Source organism: Caloenas nicobarica, chromosome 24, assembly GCF_036013445.1.
Source record: "Caloenas nicobarica isolate bCalNic1 chromosome 24, bCalNic1.hap1, whole genome shotgun sequence".
NCBI classification, from domain to species: domain Eukaryota; kingdom Metazoa; phylum Chordata; class Aves; order Columbiformes; family Columbidae; genus Caloenas; species Caloenas nicobarica.
The window spans coordinates 5,632,100-5,649,633 of record NC_088268.1 but is presented as its reverse complement, the minus strand read 5'-3'; the positions used below and the strand labels follow the sequence as shown (position 1 = coordinate 5,649,633).

Here is a 17,534-nt window from a genome sequence, read left to right as displayed (position 1 = left end):
TCGCAAGGCAAACTCCATCCTGTCTTTGCCGGGGGACATGCACTTCAGACAAAGTTTGGGTTTGTCCCTCGCCCTGTGAAAGGCTCTCGCTGCTGGCTGGAGGTGATTCGGTGTGGTTTATACTGCTCACAGAGAGCCACAAATCTGGCCCATGCCTTTGCATTTCAAGTAGCTATATTAGCTATATTCTGTCTGTGCTCTTCAGGTTGTCAACACCTTTTAATTCTAATTATTTTCACCCGCTTGCCAAATAAATGTGTGCACTTTTTTTTTCCTTTCGGCCTTTGTAGACACAGGTTTGCTTGGTTTGGTTTTCTCCCCCCAGGGCTTTCCCCCCCCCCGCCCCGCTTCCTGTTGTGTTTCGGGTTTTTTTTGTTGTTGTGGGGTTTTTTGTTTTTTGGGGTTTTTGTTGTGTTTGGGTTTTTTTTTCCCCCAATAATACGAACGACTGTCCTCATATTTCCGTAGTTCGTTTCTACCATATGGAGACACTGACTGACCGCTGTTATGTCTCCAGCTTGCCTTGAAGTGCTACAGAAAAATAAGCAGAGAGGCTGCAGTTTGCACACGGACCCTCCAGACCTTATGGAACCCACCCATATCTCACTGATTCCCTGTGAGGGTGACTCGGTTCTGCATAAGGCAGGCAGCGGCCCTTCTCCTTCGAGCAAATAAACAAGCGAGAGGGGCAGGGCAGGGGGGGCTGGCAGGGCAGGGGCGCCGGGGGGCGGCGAGGGCTGCGGCCCCGCTCCGGGCAGGTGGCCCCGGCCGGAGGCTCTGGCTCCGCGGCCGCACAGATAGAGCAGAACAGAGCAAAACAGAGCAAAATAGAGCAAAATAGAGTAGATACAGCACAACAAAGCAACCAAAAAAACCTGGAGAAATTGCTTTTTTTGAAAGCCAAAGTCACCCCATCTGCAGCAGAGTTGAGGGGATGCTTCATCCACACTCTATCCACACATCTATTCCTCCTCTCTCCTTAAAAAATTTAAACCCAGAAAGAGTTCAAAGCAGAGGTACCGGGGGGGATGGGGGCTTCTAGAATTTAGAGCAGTCACAAGCTTCTCTTTTTTTTCCCCTCCTTTTTACGGTAAGTCAACATTTGGTGGACACATGTCCGTCTCTTTTACACAAAGCAGAATGTCCCCCTTTAGCACACTTTGGAGATTGCTTTTCCTTCCTTGGGCTGTTTTTCCTGTCCTGCTCCATGTGTCTCCTAATATCTTTGCTATCATCATGTGAACTTCTGGCTTGTCCCTGGGCAGTCAGGGGGTGGCCAGTGCAACCCTGGAAAACCTCTGCTCTCCAAACCTGGGAACACAGAGGCAAAAGCTGGCAGTTCAGGAAGGGAAGCAAGGTGCAGGGAGCTTTTCCTGCCCAGCAGGCTGGGTTTATGCTGAACAGCCTCTCCCTAATCACTGTGCCTGCTTTTCAGTAGATAATAAAGATATTTGATGGGATACTGAAGGGCTTCCATAGAGTGGTCTTTAGAGGTGGATTTAGCTGCACAGGCTGCAGGCAGTGGGTTAAAGGGAGTGTGGGACTGGGCTTGGACCAAGGGCTGGCCTAACGCTTTACCCTTCTCATCTGTACTGCCCACTAGAAAGGATTCTGACTGATTCAAATGCTAGCGAGCAATTTAGGGAACAAAAGTGATATCTCTTCACTTTAAAGTATGTTGGAAAACATGACCATATGTCCAATGCATGCATGTACCCACAAACACCGTGTTTCCAAAGGATATGAATCCATCCGTGTGTCCATAGATCTACCCACCCTTCCACCTCTCCCCCATCCATCACCTGGGTCACTGCCCTATCCCCACTCAGAGATATTCAGTTTTTATATAGTCCCAGGGAAACTTTCCTTCCAAATTCGCTCTGATCACAGGAGGCACAAGGAGCTTTTTTCTGAAGTAACACCATTTCTAAATGATGGGTGTACGCAACATGTTATTTCAAGGGGAAAAGGAGCAGACCAAGCCAGCCAGACCAAGGGGAATTTGCAGTTTAGCTACAGGACATTGCAGTGAGGAGACGCCTGCAAAGGTGACACCAGGTGACAACGCTGTGCCACCCCCTTGATTTTGACATCCTCAGCATAGAGGTGGCAACGGGCCTGTGTCACAGAAAAGGAGCAGGGACTGGATTTTACTGCAGGCATAATAATATCATCCTCCTTCCTGCCTATGGCTCACAAGAAACCCTGTCCTCTGGCCATGAGATCTGCTTTTTACCTGCAATGTGTAACATGGGGGTTTTTTAGATTATTTTTTAATATATATTTTTACAAGCTGGATTCCCCCCCACCCCCATGGTGTGAGCCTCCAGCTTCCTGTGAGGCACAGGGAGGTGTCATTGTCTGCTGGTTCCAGCCTGGAAGGGTCACAGGCTTAGCACAGGCTTCCCCCCCACCCCATCCTTTAAAGAAAGAAAAAAATCTCCCTGTTGTTGGTGAAAAGGAAGTATAAGGAGAGTAAACAGGAAAAAGGAGCTCTGACCGTGCAGGTAGGCGGGGATTTTCCTTTGCGCTTTTCATCATTTCTCTCACTTTAATGGCATACATCAGACATGGGACAATTAGTTCTTCTGGAGCTGTAGAAGACAGAATAAATACAAAGTGTTTTAATATCGGGTCTAAGAATATGGAGGATGTCTAGCACATGATTACTGCCTAGAAAGGAAAAAAATACATATATATATATTTTTTTAAAACCTGCTGTTGTGCAGACCTTTATGCCATGACTCTGGGTACCGATGGGGAAACCTTTGCTTCAGGGACTCCCCAAAACTGCGTCCAGTGGTGGCCCGAGCAGATTGGGGCTGTTTGCCCCCCAGTGCAGGGTCTCCCCCAGCCTGGAGGAGCCTTCCGTGAGCTCACCTGGCTCAGCCCCTCACTCACGGAGATCAGCTGCAACCAGAGACACTTTTGCCTTTTTTTCTTTATTTTCTTTATTTTCTTTCTTTCTTTCTTTCTTTCTTTCTTTCTTTCTTTCTTTCTTTCTTTCTTTCTTTCTTTCTTTCTTTCTTTCTTTCTTTCTTTCTTTCTTTCTTTCTTTCTTTCTTTCTTTCTTTCTTTCTTTCTTTCTTTCTTTCTTTCTTTCTTTCTTTCTTTCTTTCTTTCTTTCTTTCTTTCTTTCTTTCTTTCTTTCTTTCTTTCTTTCTTTCTTTCTTTCTTTCCCCCCACCAACTTGTCATATCTCTTTAGATTCTCCCCATCCCTCAAGGTTTCTTGTTTGGTTTAGTGAGCAGTATATAAACGTCGCTGGTACTTTGGGGGAAAAAAGAAAAAAAAAAAAGAAAAAGAACCCCCAAAGCAGTGATTTCTCACTCAGGAGCCAGCCCAGGCTCCACAGGCTGGACCAGCCGATTTCAGCATCTGTATTAATTAATTAATTCCAGTCCCCCCCATCTGCCTTTTGGGCCATCTCCTCATTGCCAGCCTGCTGCTGAGGGGCGAAAATGGTGCCATTTCACCGGTAAAATACCCACGCGGTTCCCAGGTTCATTCAGCAAGACACGGGAGGGACAACGCGTTTGTGCGGCGAGGATCGGGGCGCGCTGCGACGCCGAAGGCAGCTCCAAGCTGTCAGGCCATCTCGAACGTCACGGCTTGCTTTATTTTAATTTATTTTTTAGGATTTTCGTTTGTGTGTGCACTCCAGACCGTCTTTGATCACTGGGTATGGTGTAACACAAAATTAAATTTCCTTCCACCCAGGTTTTTAAAACTCAACCAAGAAAGCAAGCAGACCAAAGTAATACCAAAACCAAAACAAAGAAACTCCACCAAAACCAAACTTCGCCAAGGTAACCTAGTTACAGATGTGTATGATATCTTACTTTATTCAACAAAAAGCGATTAAAATCTGTTAAAGGATTTAATTAAGAGAATTAAATGAAAAGGAAGGGGCACAAATGAGTTGGAAAAAAGCGAAGCTATTCTAAACGATTAAATCGCCATTTTAACAGTATAATGGGGTTTGCATACTGAAAAGAGAAATCAGAGCTCATATCTCATCAATAATTCATAGGCAAGGGGGATCATTCCGAGGTCAGCAGACTTGTACAGCCCGGCTCCTCTCCTGCATCGCATCCCAGCCCGACACGGAGCCGGGGCTGCCCGGGCACCTTTGTAACGCAAACACAAGCTCCAGGATTTGGGCTTTTTATTTCTTTTTAAATTTACCAAGTCCCACTGCCCGGGTGGGACCGGCAATAAGAGAGGGGGAGGGCTGGAGGACTGGATGTGGCTCATGTTGCTGCTGCAGTACAGACACACACCAACAATGTGGTGATTATGCTTTTGAGAAGCCAAAGGAATCTCCCCCCCCCCTTTTTTTTTTTTTTTTTTTCCTCTTGGCCACAAAAATGAAGGTTGGGAGGTTTTGGGTCCTTATCTGCCTTGGCGGGGATGGGCTGGCGACAGGGACTAGAAATCGCACTGCTCGGGCTGTAATTCTCGTATGTCAGTCTATTTAAAGGAAGAATCCGATTCTTCACCTATTTATTCGCGATAGTCCTGTAAATGACTGCAGGCTCCACACACACACCGTGACCTCCCCCGAAGGGAAGGGTTTGGAAGGAAACCAGCCTCTTCCCTCCAGCTCCTAAGCCCCTTTCCCTCCCCCACAGCTGAATTTCAGGCTGAGAAATTGATCTTTCTTTCCCCCAGCCCCAACCCCAACCCTTTCCTTTTTTCTTTTTCTTTTTATTTTTTTTCTTCCTATTTTTTATTACACGTCCGAACTGAAGGGACGGAGCTGACGAGATTATTTAAAATCCTCTTGATAAAGGTCTCTCCTCAATTAGGGAACCCGAAAAGGACTTTTAATGAGGTTTAGCTCCTCCTCTGGGGATCTCTTTCCAGCCCTAGAACGGATTTCAGAATGAAATTTTCTTTCAGAACGTGGCTATTTCTATGTCTGAACTGATTTTTCCCATTCTTTCCTCTCCTAAGGTTAAACAAATGATATTTGGAAGGAGGTTGATAACTTAACTCGAGAGGTGTCCACCCTGCGTAGTTTTTCCGTGTACTGTTTCCCTAAATAGCTTTAAAAAGAAACTATTTTGACAGCGGGCGTTGAAAGAATCCGACTAGTACGAGGTTTTTTTCCACTTTGATTTATCTCTTTTTAACATGTGTATGTGTGTGTGTGTATATATACACATATATATATATATACCCTTCAAGTCAAAACAAATTACAGCACTGGGATTTTGTGTAAAGGACATTCGCTCGGTGACAAATCCGGACTCTGTTTATATAGGGAGAGTCTGCAAAATGGGGAGGGGGAGAGCGGAATTTGGGCTGAATTGGGGCTGGAGCGGAGGGAGCCCCGGGCAGGGGACGCGGCGCAGGCGCCGGGGCTGTAACGTCCCCGAGCAGCCAGCAGAGCCCGCCTGAGACCAAGTTCACGGGCAGCGGGGCCGGGCCGGGCCGGGCCGGGCTGGAGCGGGACCGGCCGCCCCCGGAACCCCCGGGCTCGGATCCCCCCAGGGCCTCCCCGGGCTCCGGCTGCCGCGCTGCTCGTTCCGAGCTCCGGTGCTGTGGGGAGGATCATAGTAACATCGAATCATAGGAACATCTCCCTCTTTATCCCCAAAAAAGGAGAAAAAAAGAGAAAAAAACAAAAAACCCACAAAAACCAAACAAGCTAATTACCGCAGTCAACAACCCATCTAGGTGAAATCCCAAATAAAATATGGCTGTGGTTCAAGGCTTCTCTCTCTCTTTTTTTTTTTTCTCTTATACTTTCAATTATAAAAGTATGGGGAAGGAAAAGCGAAAAAAAAAAAATACTGGTCTACGACAGCACTGGATGAGCTGGGTATAAACATCTAATGTTTGCAAAGCTCTGATTTTTTTGTTCTTCCCTGGGAAAAAAATCACTACGAAGTATCCAGCTTTTCTTTTTCTTTTTCTTTTTAAAGTGAAATAAATAAAATAGGGAAATCAGCGCCGCATGAATTTCTAGAGATGTAGACAGTAACTCTGGTCTTGGGGGGCTTGTTAATACAGCATTATAGCTCGAGGGGTCAAAAAGTTGAGGGTCAAAAGTTTAGGCTGTGCGTGACTCAGTCCTGTGTATAACCCTGATAGACTGATGTCAGGGTGGAGAAAAGGGGAGAGGGAGAAAGGGGGGGCGAGGTGGGAGGAAGAGGCTCCCCTCCCGGCAGCCATGGGAGAGACCAGACGAGGTGGGACCGACCTGGGGGGGGACGGGGCTGGGGGTCGGTACCAAAGAACTTGGATTGATTCGGGGCTCCCGCGAGGAAGCGCCGAGTAACTGCGTGGTGTTTGTCTAAGATAACCCCTGAAACGCTGTTCGGAGTCGAATTAGCAGAATATAGGGGGAAATGCATTTATTAAATCCAATTACGTGGAGGTCCCTCTAGGATATTAACGCGAGCAGTTAAAAAATAATTTTCATTCCTGTGTCAATTCTGTTTGGATAGGGTTTAAATTATACCAAAAAAAAAAAAAAAAAAAAAGGTCTGACACAGTTGGCGAAAATGTGTTGTAACATCTTTCCTTGGAAAGTCCCCAGCCCTTGGAGAGGTTCCTGTCTCCTACTCGCTATGAGGGCAAATATCCATCCAAAAACATAGAAGAATTACACGAAATAACGTCCGTTATTTAATCTTTGCATTTCTACTTCAGTCCTAGGAAACCTAGAATAATGGTATATGTGCAAAATCAGTGGACGGGTGGCTTTACAAAATTCAATGTATGTATTTAAAGGCTCTTTTAAGCGCCCATTTCGTGGCTCGGTCCAGTTGAAGTTATTTTTGTTTTGCAGCACGCTTTTCGTCAGAATTTGAATGAAATGTTTTATATTTCTTGCTTGAAATGTGACTCCACTCTGGTCATTGCAACAGTTTAATGAACTGATGTAATAAATATTTCCCTTGGCATTTCAAAGTTATTTCTGCACTGCCAGACTTTGAACCCTCCAAACTCTAAATATTGTTTGCACTGGGACCGGGGAAGATCTTTCAAATAGCTTCTTAAGCAAACAGTCGTAGCAAGGCAAACTTTTCTGGGGAAAAAAAAAAAAAGGAAAAAAAGACCTGCAAATTTGCCTTTCCTCCCCCCCCTCCTCGGCTTTTAGATATTTTGAGTGACTAAATACTTATAACAAGGGTAATTTTTCTTGGAAGAGAAAGACAGAATATTAGAGCCCTGGGAAAGGCATTCTGGAAAATCCATTTGCTTTCCCGATGCGGATATATTCATGAAGTAGGTGAAATTCAAGAGAACGTAAAGCGTTTTGTTTCGCGTGATAAGGCTCGGATTTAATTAATTGCCATGAATTTGCTTGGTATTTATAAAATATCACTATATAAGGGCTACCGTTTAGTTGTAACTTGGGTGATCCATCTCTTCGCCCTTGTAATTACTATACTTATCTCCCTAGAACAGTCATTTCTACTCCAGGTTTATAGAACAGGTAATGGATAATAAAGGCCATTTGTTTTCGGGATATTAAAACAAGAAGGTATAATTTCACGACAATAAAAAAATATAGAAAAAAACACCTCCCAACTTTCCTTATAATATTCACTCCTACATCATAACGTTTAACTTTCAATTTAGGGACGCGAGGCTGCGTGTTCGTGTGAAGTGGGTTCATTTGGAGGGATGAGGGAGGGAGGGAGGAAATTAAAGGTATCATTTCCAAGGATATTTCTAATTTATCTCCCTCGCTCGGGGCGGACTCGGCTTGGCCCGGGCTCAGCGTCCCGAAGTACCAGCCAAGCGCTGCGAGCGCCGTTCAGAGTGGGGTTTTTTGTTTGTTTTTGTTTTTTTCCCTACCGGACAATCAATTGAATGAGCTCTTTAATCCCGTTTTTCTTCCCCAAATGGGGTCTTTATCGGAGCTGGGGGTGGCAAGGTGGGTCCCGCAGGGATGCTGCCCGGCCAGCGCTCCCTGCTCGCTGCATCACCGGCTTGAGGTGAAAAGCTGATTTTTTTTTTTCATGAGAAATGGAAAGGACACACAAGGCTGGCCGGGAAACCAGTCGAGGCTTAAATCTCCCTTTCCCTGTTGCAAAACAGGTGTGGGCTGGTTTCCACCCTCGGTACATTTATACAGCTCAGACGCAACCGAGGGGCTGGTTGCTCCTTATTAAAAGTCCTGCCCTAGAGAAGCACCTCAGGCTTCCAGCGCTCTCCGTTTGCTGAGGGGGGGCGGAATTCCCAGTTTAATACACAAACCCGAAAGGTTTGCTCTTCCGAAAGGGAAAAAAATAAAATCAAACCCCCATCCTCGTTGCTGCCAGACTCGAGAGCGAGATCTCTGGAGGAGGTTGGGGAATATACCCGGGGGGAGTGAGAAATAAAAAGCAAGCACGGAGTGGGGCTGGGGGGGCGCGGAGCGGCGCGGGGTGAAGCGCGGAGCGGGGCTGGGGAGGCGCGGAGCGGGGCTGGGGGGGCGCGGAGCGGGGCTGGGGAGGCGCGGAGCGGGGCTGGGGGGGCGCGGAGCGGGGCTGGGGGGCGCGCAGCGGCGCGGGGTGAAGCGCGGGTCAGCGCGGCTCTCGGCGGCCGCCGCGCTGCGGACACGCCTCGCTGTTTAACAAAGACTGACAAACTATGAGATTAATACCAAAACTTGCGGGTTTCCCACCCCAAAATGCTCAGAGGGCCTCCTGGCGCTGCCAGGAGCAGTTCCGCTCGCCTGTAAGGACAATAGTGGTTTATACTGGGGCAGAGGGGGAGGGGGCACCACCAAACCCCACCAAAAAAAAAAAAAAAAAAAGAGGAGAAGAAGAAGAAGAAAGAGGGAAATTAGTGTTCTTATCGAGAAATAATCTCATTGAAAAAGCAACACGGGGGAGAGAGAGAGCAGAAGAGCCCAGGCGGGACTGGGGAGGCGGTGGCGGGCCGGGGGGGGATGTTTAGCAGGTTTCTATAGGATTCCGCCTGCAAAACCTTACCAAGTTTTGAGGGAGCGCCCTGAACCCTCGGGGATTGCTCCGGGGAAGGGACCCGCGTTTTGCCAAGGTAGGTACGGCTGGCGGGATTACACCTGGGCGGGGGGGGGGCAACCTTCGCTTTGGGCCCCGTCATTTGGGGCGACCAAAGCGGCGCTGAGCACCAGGAGCGGCTCAACAGCCCCCGCTGCGCTGGCAGGTGCCTTTCGGGGATTTGGGGGCGGGTTGGGGGCTCCCCCGCCCCCCCCGGCTGGGGAGAAGAAGAGGCTGAGGGGTGCGGGGACCCCCCCTTCCTCCCCATTGAGGTCGCTTTGAAATGGAAAAGAACCCGAGTGAAATTTGCGGTGAGAAACTTCCGCTGCGTGAGGCGGTTTCCCAGCGCAGGGGAGAAAGGTGTGCGGGGGGGGGCAGCCAGGGGCTGCCTTTAATTTGGGCTCAGGGAGATTTCTTGGAGGTGTGTGGGGGGAAGAATTCTGGTAAACGCTAGGGGTGCTGGTTTGCTGGCTCCAAACCCCGTGTGCCTTTGGGTAGGAAAATTAAAACCGATTTTTTTTTTTTAAGGACGTGGGAGGGGGTTAAAAATACAGAATAGGCCTAGTTATTCCTATCCAGGCTCCTCTCCTCAGTTAGGAGATGGCTACGGTAGCGGCTGCGAGGAAATACAATAAAATAAATCAGAGATGGGGTTGGAAAGGAGGAATATAATTTGAGAGAGAGAAAAAAAAGGGGGGGGCTCTAATGAGGTTGGTTCTGTAGAATTATTTTATGGCATTTACCTACACGTTGTACAAGCAGATTTGACTTGACGTGCTACTTTCATGGCAGATTTTAGAGGGGAAGGTCAATTGTAGAGCTGCTGTTTGCTGCCCAAGTGCGGGCGCTGCGGGGGGAGCCGCTGCCACGGCCGGAAAGCGGCGGCGTTGGCCCCGCTGTTCTGAAACCTGGAGCTCGTTCGGGCGTGTCAAATGCTTTGGAGCGTTTGAGTTTATTTATTAAAATATAGGTCTGTTTTTCTGCTTACCTGGGAATCATACGTTTTGTCAGGAAAACAGACTATTCACCTAAAAGTACCTGAAAAGTCTCGGGGCATCGTGTGTCCGGGAAAACTACGGGGCACGAATTCTTGGTCGTAACTAATTTTGGTAGAAAAGAAATGCAGGAGTTCGTGAAGTATATTTAAGATATTTTTCAGGAATTTTAATGTAGGGGAAACGCAGTTTTTCTCTGGTCGCTTGTCTGTTGTGGCATTTAAATGCAATTAATTCGGGAAACACTTGACCAAAAATGTTCTGCCCTTTGAAACACAAAAAAAAAGGAGGGGGGCGAAGAGGATAAGAAGATGCTATACTTTTAATCTCTTGGGCAACTGTAATTTTAAACGAAATCTCAACATGATGCTACCCTCATTAGTTCCGAATGAAGGTTCATTACCTAGACAGTATGAATATTTTATTGCTTTATATCCCTTTTTCGGAAATGAAACGCCTTTGATCTTTTTCTCGGGTTGTAAAAAGAATTGCCTGTCATTAAAAAAAAAAACCTGTCGTCCCATCTGCCTTTACATTCTGTATTTCTTTTCATCTGTTTCTTCCTTTTTTTTTCTCTCTCTCTTTTTTTTTTTATCGCGCACACGCACGTATAAACTGAAACCTTGGTTTGTATCAGCTCAAACCTTGGTTGACCTCCAAGAACGAAAAATGGATGAAATCTTGGCTCTGCGTATCAGAGAATAATTAGGAGGGTTTCGGGATGGAGGAGGACGAAACGATGGCATTTTGCTTTTAAACGGCAATTATTTGGATTCGAGTCTCGTTGTGCGTCTGTATTTACATATTCAGCTCAGAACGCGATATTTTTTTAGCACAGTGGTAAACTGATGTATAAGGTACGGAGGAGAAGGGAGAAAAATTATAATTTTTCCAACCTCGTATCAGATATTCGGATACTGAATTAGTGCTTTAATTGTCTCTCCTCTGAAGAGTTAATATTTTAACCATCTTTAGATGAATTCTTGATCTCTTGAGTCACAAAACTTTGCCCCCCTGCCCCAGAAGATAATTATGGCAATAGGCGAAGATCTGTGACCAAGGAGGATGCATCTGTCTTCTATATGTACCCTGTAGATCCGAATTTGTGTAAAGGAAGTTGGGTCACAAATTCGTATCTAGGGGAATATGTAGTTGACACAAACACTACAGGTCACAATCCCAGAAGGCATTAAAAAAAAAAAAAAAAAAGCCATCCACACCCCCAGAACCCTAAATAAAATGGTGAAAACAAGGTCTTAACAAGAAAACCGTTTTATAGCTGAAAATAAATACTTTGGATTTGACCTTAGCTCAACTCCAGTGCTCCTGCGATAAACTTTATCATCTTTTCGAGATAAAATCTGAGCTGCGAAGCTGGGGGAGGTCAGGGGCGATATTACTGCGATTTGAGAGCCAGGATCCCGCTATTGCTTTAGTTTGTGTAATCTCAACACTGACACCGAAAAAAAAAAGGAAATATTGCTTTCTTTCCTGCCGCTTGTGAGGAGCTCATTGCGTGTTTCAGATTTAAACGCGAATTTGAGGAATTAGGGGTGGCTTTTGAAAGGCTGCTGGTTCGCTCTGGCTTTTAAAGCGTCTTTATTACAAGAAGGGCAAGGCGAAGATGCATTAGGACTCGGGCTAATTCGCTTTTGTAATTGTTCATCAAGTCCCTGATTTCTTGCTCGGAGGACGGGCTCCCTTTTTTTCCATCGGTGCGTGGGAAACAGTCGATCTTAGAACACAGCTAAATGTGATTTAGGAGAGCGGGTACCCCGAATTAGCTGATGAATTTCTTATCGATCCCAAACAAGCCCTATTCATCTCTGCCAGGCTCGGGGCGCAATGTCCCTTCCCGTATCACCTTAGCGCGGAATGAGATGCAGCCGCCACCCGGAGGGACCGCTATGGATCATGTGCTGAAAAACCCCTGAAAAATCATTTTTACACTCGATTTTTTTTTTTCCTTTGAAGCGGGGGGGAGACGATATTTTTATTTTTTCCCGCCCTCCTTCCCCCGGTTCCCTCCCGCCCCGAGCCAGGACACACCCCCGAGGGGTGTGGGCCGGGGGGGCCGGTTCTCGCCCGCGGGCGCTGCGGAGCCCGGGGCCGGTGGGGCCGGCGGGGCCGGGGCGGCCGGAGGGGCCGGGGCGGCCGGAGGGGCCGGAGGGGAGCGGGCGCCCCCGGCCGCCTCCCCGGGGATGCTCGGGGCCCCGGGAGAGCCCGGGCTGGGCAGATTTCCTTATCCGGGGCTCGCAGGGCACCTCGCCATTGGCCCGCGCTGTCACATGGACTCCAACTTTGTTCACTTGACAGTAAGTAGGAGGGTTTCACGAAACAGGAAAACGAGTAAAGGGGGGGGACAGGAATAAATTTTAGGAGAGAGATACATATATTTTTTTTTTCGTGTGTGCAATTCTAAGAAATTAATGGCCATGAGCTCGTTTTTGATCAACTCCAACTATGTGGACCCCAAGTTCCCACCCTGTGAAGAATATTCCCACAGCGATTACCTTCCCAATCACTCGCCGGAATATTACAGCAGCCAGAGGCGAGAGAGCACTTTCCAGCATGAAGCGATGTACCCGCCGCGGTCAGCCTGCAAGGAGCAGCTCTACGCGTCCTGCCCGAGCTCCGGCCACCCAGCAGCGGTGTTGTCCCCCCGGGGTCATGTCCATCCTCCGGCCGGACTGCACAGCCGCCTCTCGGAGCCGCAGCCGCCCTGCGAGCCGGGCACCCCCAGCCCGCCACCCTCCTGTAGCCAAAACTCTCTGAACCAAAGCCCTGCCAGGTCCTCTTGCAAAGAGCCGGTAGTTTACCCCTGGATGAAAAAAGTCCATGTAAGCACGGGTAAGTGAACTAAAGTGGCTTCGCTTTATACTAAGTAGCACCTCAAAGTCTTGTAGAAATCTTATTGCACCGGTTGTAAAATAACCATTCGTGGAGATTTACGATCGCCTGTTTGCAGAGCGGTATAATTACATCCTCCATAAATTTTTATTGCTCTGCTTGGCCATGTGCCTTTGAAGTCTCTGTTACCATCCTCCTTCAATTTCTTGCAGGCTACTTTTTTATGGCTGTTGAATCTTCATAAGTTAAGTTTTATGTTTTTGTAATTTGTATTTAAGTGGTGGGTTGAGTAAACTTTTACTATTTTCCCTCCCCCATCCTTTTTTTTTTTTTTTTTGTGCGTGTGTGATATTTAATAAAAAGGAGTGTTTGCGTTTGCCTGTTTGCATGTGTGTAGGGGGAACTTTAAAGATTTGGAGATAATAGAGTTATGCTCGGGCAGAGGTGTGTGTATAAATGGATATATACACACGTAGAGGGCATGGAAAATGTGTCTAGGGGACCTTATAAAAACGTTTAGACAGGAATACACGTCAAGCAATGAGGATGGAGGTGGAGATTTGGAGATGTATTTTTAGAAGGTTTGCGGTGTGGCTTTTTGAGTATATCCCTCCACCAAAAGAATGTGTGATGCTTTTTGTTGGGGAAAGGACCCATTAAAGGAACAGCTCAGTAATTCTTCTGCTCTTTTTTTTTTTTTGTTCCTCTTTTTTTTTTTTTTCTCCCATTTTCTTTTTCCTCCTTTGTGTTTGTTCAGTAAACCCCAATTACTCCGGAGGGGAACCGAAACGCTCCCGCACAGCCTACACCAGGCAGCAAGTCCTGGAGCTGGAGAAGGAGTTTCACTATAACCGCTATCTCACCCGGAGGCGCAGGGTAGAGATCGCCCACTCCCTCTGCCTCTCCGAGCGCCAGATCAAAATCTGGTTCCAGAACAGGAGGATGAAATGGAAAAAAGATCACAAGTTACCAAATACCAAGATAAGGTCTAATTCTTCCAGCTCCTCGGCCAGCCTGCAGATCCCACAAGGAGGATCCCAAACCCGATCCCATGGACCAGCCAGCAGCCTATAACTGTTCCTTGGGTGGATGGATGGATGGATGGACGGATGGATGGAGTGTGCGTGGTTGTGGGTGTGAGTTTGTGTGTGTGTAGGGAACACATGATATTTTTTTGTTGTTGTCAACGCTCCAAGAAGCGAGGGAAGGAGGCCTGCTCTTTATTTATAGGGGGAACAGAGGGAGACTCAGCTGCAACAAAGCCGAGCTGCGCCGTTGCGCCTCTTCCATTAGAAGAAGGCTGCAGATAGTCGTGTTCAGATTTGGCTAAGATGGATCCTTGTTTCATCTTTAATCACGCCAAGCTCTGCCCCATTTGTCATGTTTACTCTCCCGTACAAAGGATGGACCTTATGTCTGCTATTACCTCGACAACCAGCGCTCACTTTAATAAATGAGGCTCAGTTTCTTGAAGACGAACTGGATTTTCACCCCCACCTTTCTTTTTTTTATTTCCCCCCCTCTCCTCTTTTTCTTTTCTTGCCTACAAGCCACAAACGGAAAGTTTATGCCCCGCCATCCCAAAGACGCGGCGGTTCTAGTACAGCCCTACGATGGAGAAAAAACCAAACCAAACCAAACAACAAAGAAAAAAGCAACCAACACAACAAAAATCCCCCGAGCACGGAGCGTGGGGAGCGGGGGCTCTCGGGCACTGAGCTGGTCGTGCTGGGGGGAGAGTGGAGACAACCCCTGGGGAAAAAAAAAAAATAGGTAAAGTGAGTGGTGGACAAAGAAAGCAAGAGGATGGAGAGTGATGCAGGAATCCCCCCGGCTTTTTTTTTTTTTTTCTTGGTTTTTTTTTGAGTCCAGCAGGTTTAATTGCCACTCTGGGAAAAGGGGTGGGAGGGAGAGGGGAACGAAGGGATTTAGATTAGAAACTGGGCGAGGAACACCTGGATGCACCGAGCCGGGGGGGGCGGGCCGGGAGGGTCGGGAAGCTCCTCTCCCGCTGCCCAGCCCAGGTTTGTACCCACAATGTGAATTGCGGGCGGGGGTGAGCCCGGGCTGAGGGGGGGTCGGTCAGGCCCCCCCGAGCCCTCCCGGCCCGGCCGCCCCCTCCCTTTGTCCTTCATGCTGCCCAGGATACCTGTAAATAGCGAGAAAAGGGACAAAACAAACAACAAAAAAGCGCAATTGGAAATAAATTTTTTCATTGTGAATCTGACCCTGTGTGGTTTCTTTTGGGAGGTGGGTGTTGTCTTTTTGTTCTGGTGAGGAAAAAAAAAATCTATTTGAAAGAAATTAATTAAGCAGCACGTTTCTTTTTTTTCCAGGGATTTCTGTTGTCAATGGCACAGCCTCAAGTCCCTAATGAAAACAAAAGATGTTTGACTATAGGGTATATCAGCCTTAAGTACTGCTAAGCCTTACATATTATGATTTATTTGTTCTAAGCATATATTAATATGCTCTTCCCAAACTGGTCTCAGACAAACCAGAGGTAGTCATTAGCGCCTTGCTTTGAGTAAGGAATGGATGGAACGTTGTATTTCTCTAGAGAGACTTCTCGATTAAAAAAAAAAAAAAGTCTCCTTCTCCAAGGTAGTTAATGCATTAATGAGTCTAATTTTTGCACAGATGTTTCTCGGTGTTTGCAGGTTTTCTGTGTATTTTTATATTACAAAGGAGCTGGCTCCTGCGATAGCTCATAGCCTGACAAGCAAATAGATAATCAAGAAGACAAATGGCTTCTTTTGTGAGCCGCAGCTCTTGTATTAATTTTCATTTTCTCTCTCATAGAAAGTATCGAAAATACTGTTCAGGACGAAATAGCATTCCAGTTCCAAGTTACAAATGTACATAAAAAAAGACTATTGTGCACAGGGGGTCCGCGGGGAGGAGGAAACCTCTGCACTCGCTGAAGAAAATAATCATTTTCTTATACTTGGGTCTTAAAAAAAAAAAGGCTTTTCCCTATTTGTTCAATGTCCACGGAATTCTCCGAGACTCCCCAGCAGGACCGAAATATCCCCCTACATTATTCAGAAACAAAGGCAAGGTTGGAAATATTTCAAGCCAGAGTGTGTTTCTGTGTTATCCTCGCAGTTGTAGTGAAGTCTCCGCAGCACCACCTTGCAAATAAAGTGTCCCCCAAGTCTCCCAGCCCCCGGCTCAGAGGGCCCTCAGATTTTTCTTTCCATTGACACTTTAATACTTTAAAATAATATTAATGTATCCCCACGGTACAGGTCTGCTACACAGTCTGATATAGAATAAATGGATTTATGGATGTATTTTGGGTTAACTATCGCGTTTTTAGGGGTAGCAACTGCAAACCTTTAAAGTTTGGGGGGTTTTGTTATTGTTTCCCAGGGAGGGTGGCAAGGGCTGTATTCTATTGTGATGCCAGAGCTTGGGGTGTTTTGTTGTTGCATTTTATTTTACTGTTCTCTCTTTGATCTGCTGGGGTTGTAAAGAGGGTGTTATTTTCAAGATAGTGCTTCTAAGAATGGCAGAAAAAAATCGTTCTTAAAAAAAAAAAAAAGAAAAAAGAAAAAAGAAAAGCATATGCTTCCAGGAATGTGTGGTCTATAGAAGCAAATCAAAGCTGGAAAGTATGAATAGAATAGAAGGGGGAGAAAAGAAGATTTCTATAGGACCTAAAAGTTCACAGCCATTATAAGCAGACAGAAGCCAAGAAAAATGCGAGAATTATACAGAAAATCATTAATCACTTCTTTTCTTTAAATACTTATCCTTTTCCCATTGTTATTCAACAGCAAATCTCCGCAGACCGTCTGTTGGGAAAAAAGCACCCGGAGTACTACGAGAATCTTCAGGGGAAATAATAATATTAATAATAAAATCTGGATCGTAAAGGTGAAAGCTTTATTTTTGGGGGAGAAAAAACAAAACCAAAAACCCCCCAAGTCACCCCCTCCCCCAGACCTCTCACTTTGGAAGAAACCACCCAAAGCATGAGGGCCATCCCTGGGCCGCTGGAAAAGGATGTGGGAGCGAACCAGGTAATCGAGCTGCTCTCTTGGCATGCACTCCGGCTCGGGTTAGTGCTCCTTCCACCAGAAAACTGGGGGAAAGCAAAAGAAAAAAGAAGCTTTTTTAAAAAAAAAAAAGGCAGAAAGAAAAACAAGACGTGAATTCTTGTGCGGGTTTTTCCTTCTGTTTTCTCGGTTTATTGTGAGCGAGGGGAGCGGGAAGAGAAAGTTTGCAGGCGGGTTTCTTGTGGCGAGAGGGGATTTTCGCTCCTGGATTTGGGGCTATGCGTGTCTGGGGCTCGGCGCTGGGGACTGGGAGCGGGACCTCGGGCAGGGCGAGAGTCCGAGTTTGGGGAGTCCCTGCTTTGGTTCTTTTCTTTCTTTCTTTTTCTTTTTCTTTCTCTTCTTTTTTTTTTTTTTTTTTTTCCCCCGAACAAGTTGTCCTTGTCCGTGTCACAGGCCAGTTTGGGAAGGGCTTGGCGGAGTCCCGAAGGGGACAGAGCGCCGGGGTACGTGTGTCCCAGGGTGCGGATGTCCCGGGGTGCGGGTGTCCCAGAACTGTGGGTGTCCTGGGAGAGCTGGCCGTGCGGGGTTCGCTGCCCCGTCCCGGGAGCGCTGCGGGGAAACGGTGGCGCAGGAACGGGGTGAAAACTGGGGAGACAAAACCCAGCGCTGGCAAGTCCGGCTCGGGGGATAGAGTTCACACAGAGGACACGTTTTCT

The 17,534-nt window shown here is 47.0% G+C and overlaps 1 protein-coding gene across 1 annotated transcript; it reads left to right on the top strand.

The window, feature by feature from the left end:
• Positions 1-12,065: 12,065 nt before the first annotated feature.
• HOXB4 (homeobox B4) lies at positions 12,066-15,036 on the top strand. Its single transcript, XM_065650808.1, has 3 exons — positions 12,066-12,279; positions 12,388-12,814; positions 13,572-15,036. The coding sequence occupies exons 1-3, from the start codon at positions 12,166-12,168 to the stop codon at positions 13,886-13,888; spliced, it is 858 nt and encodes a 285-aa protein (XP_065506880.1). The 5' UTR covers positions 12,066-12,165; the 3' UTR covers positions 13,889-15,036.
• The last annotated feature ends 2,498 nt before the right edge of the window (positions 15,037-17,534 follow it).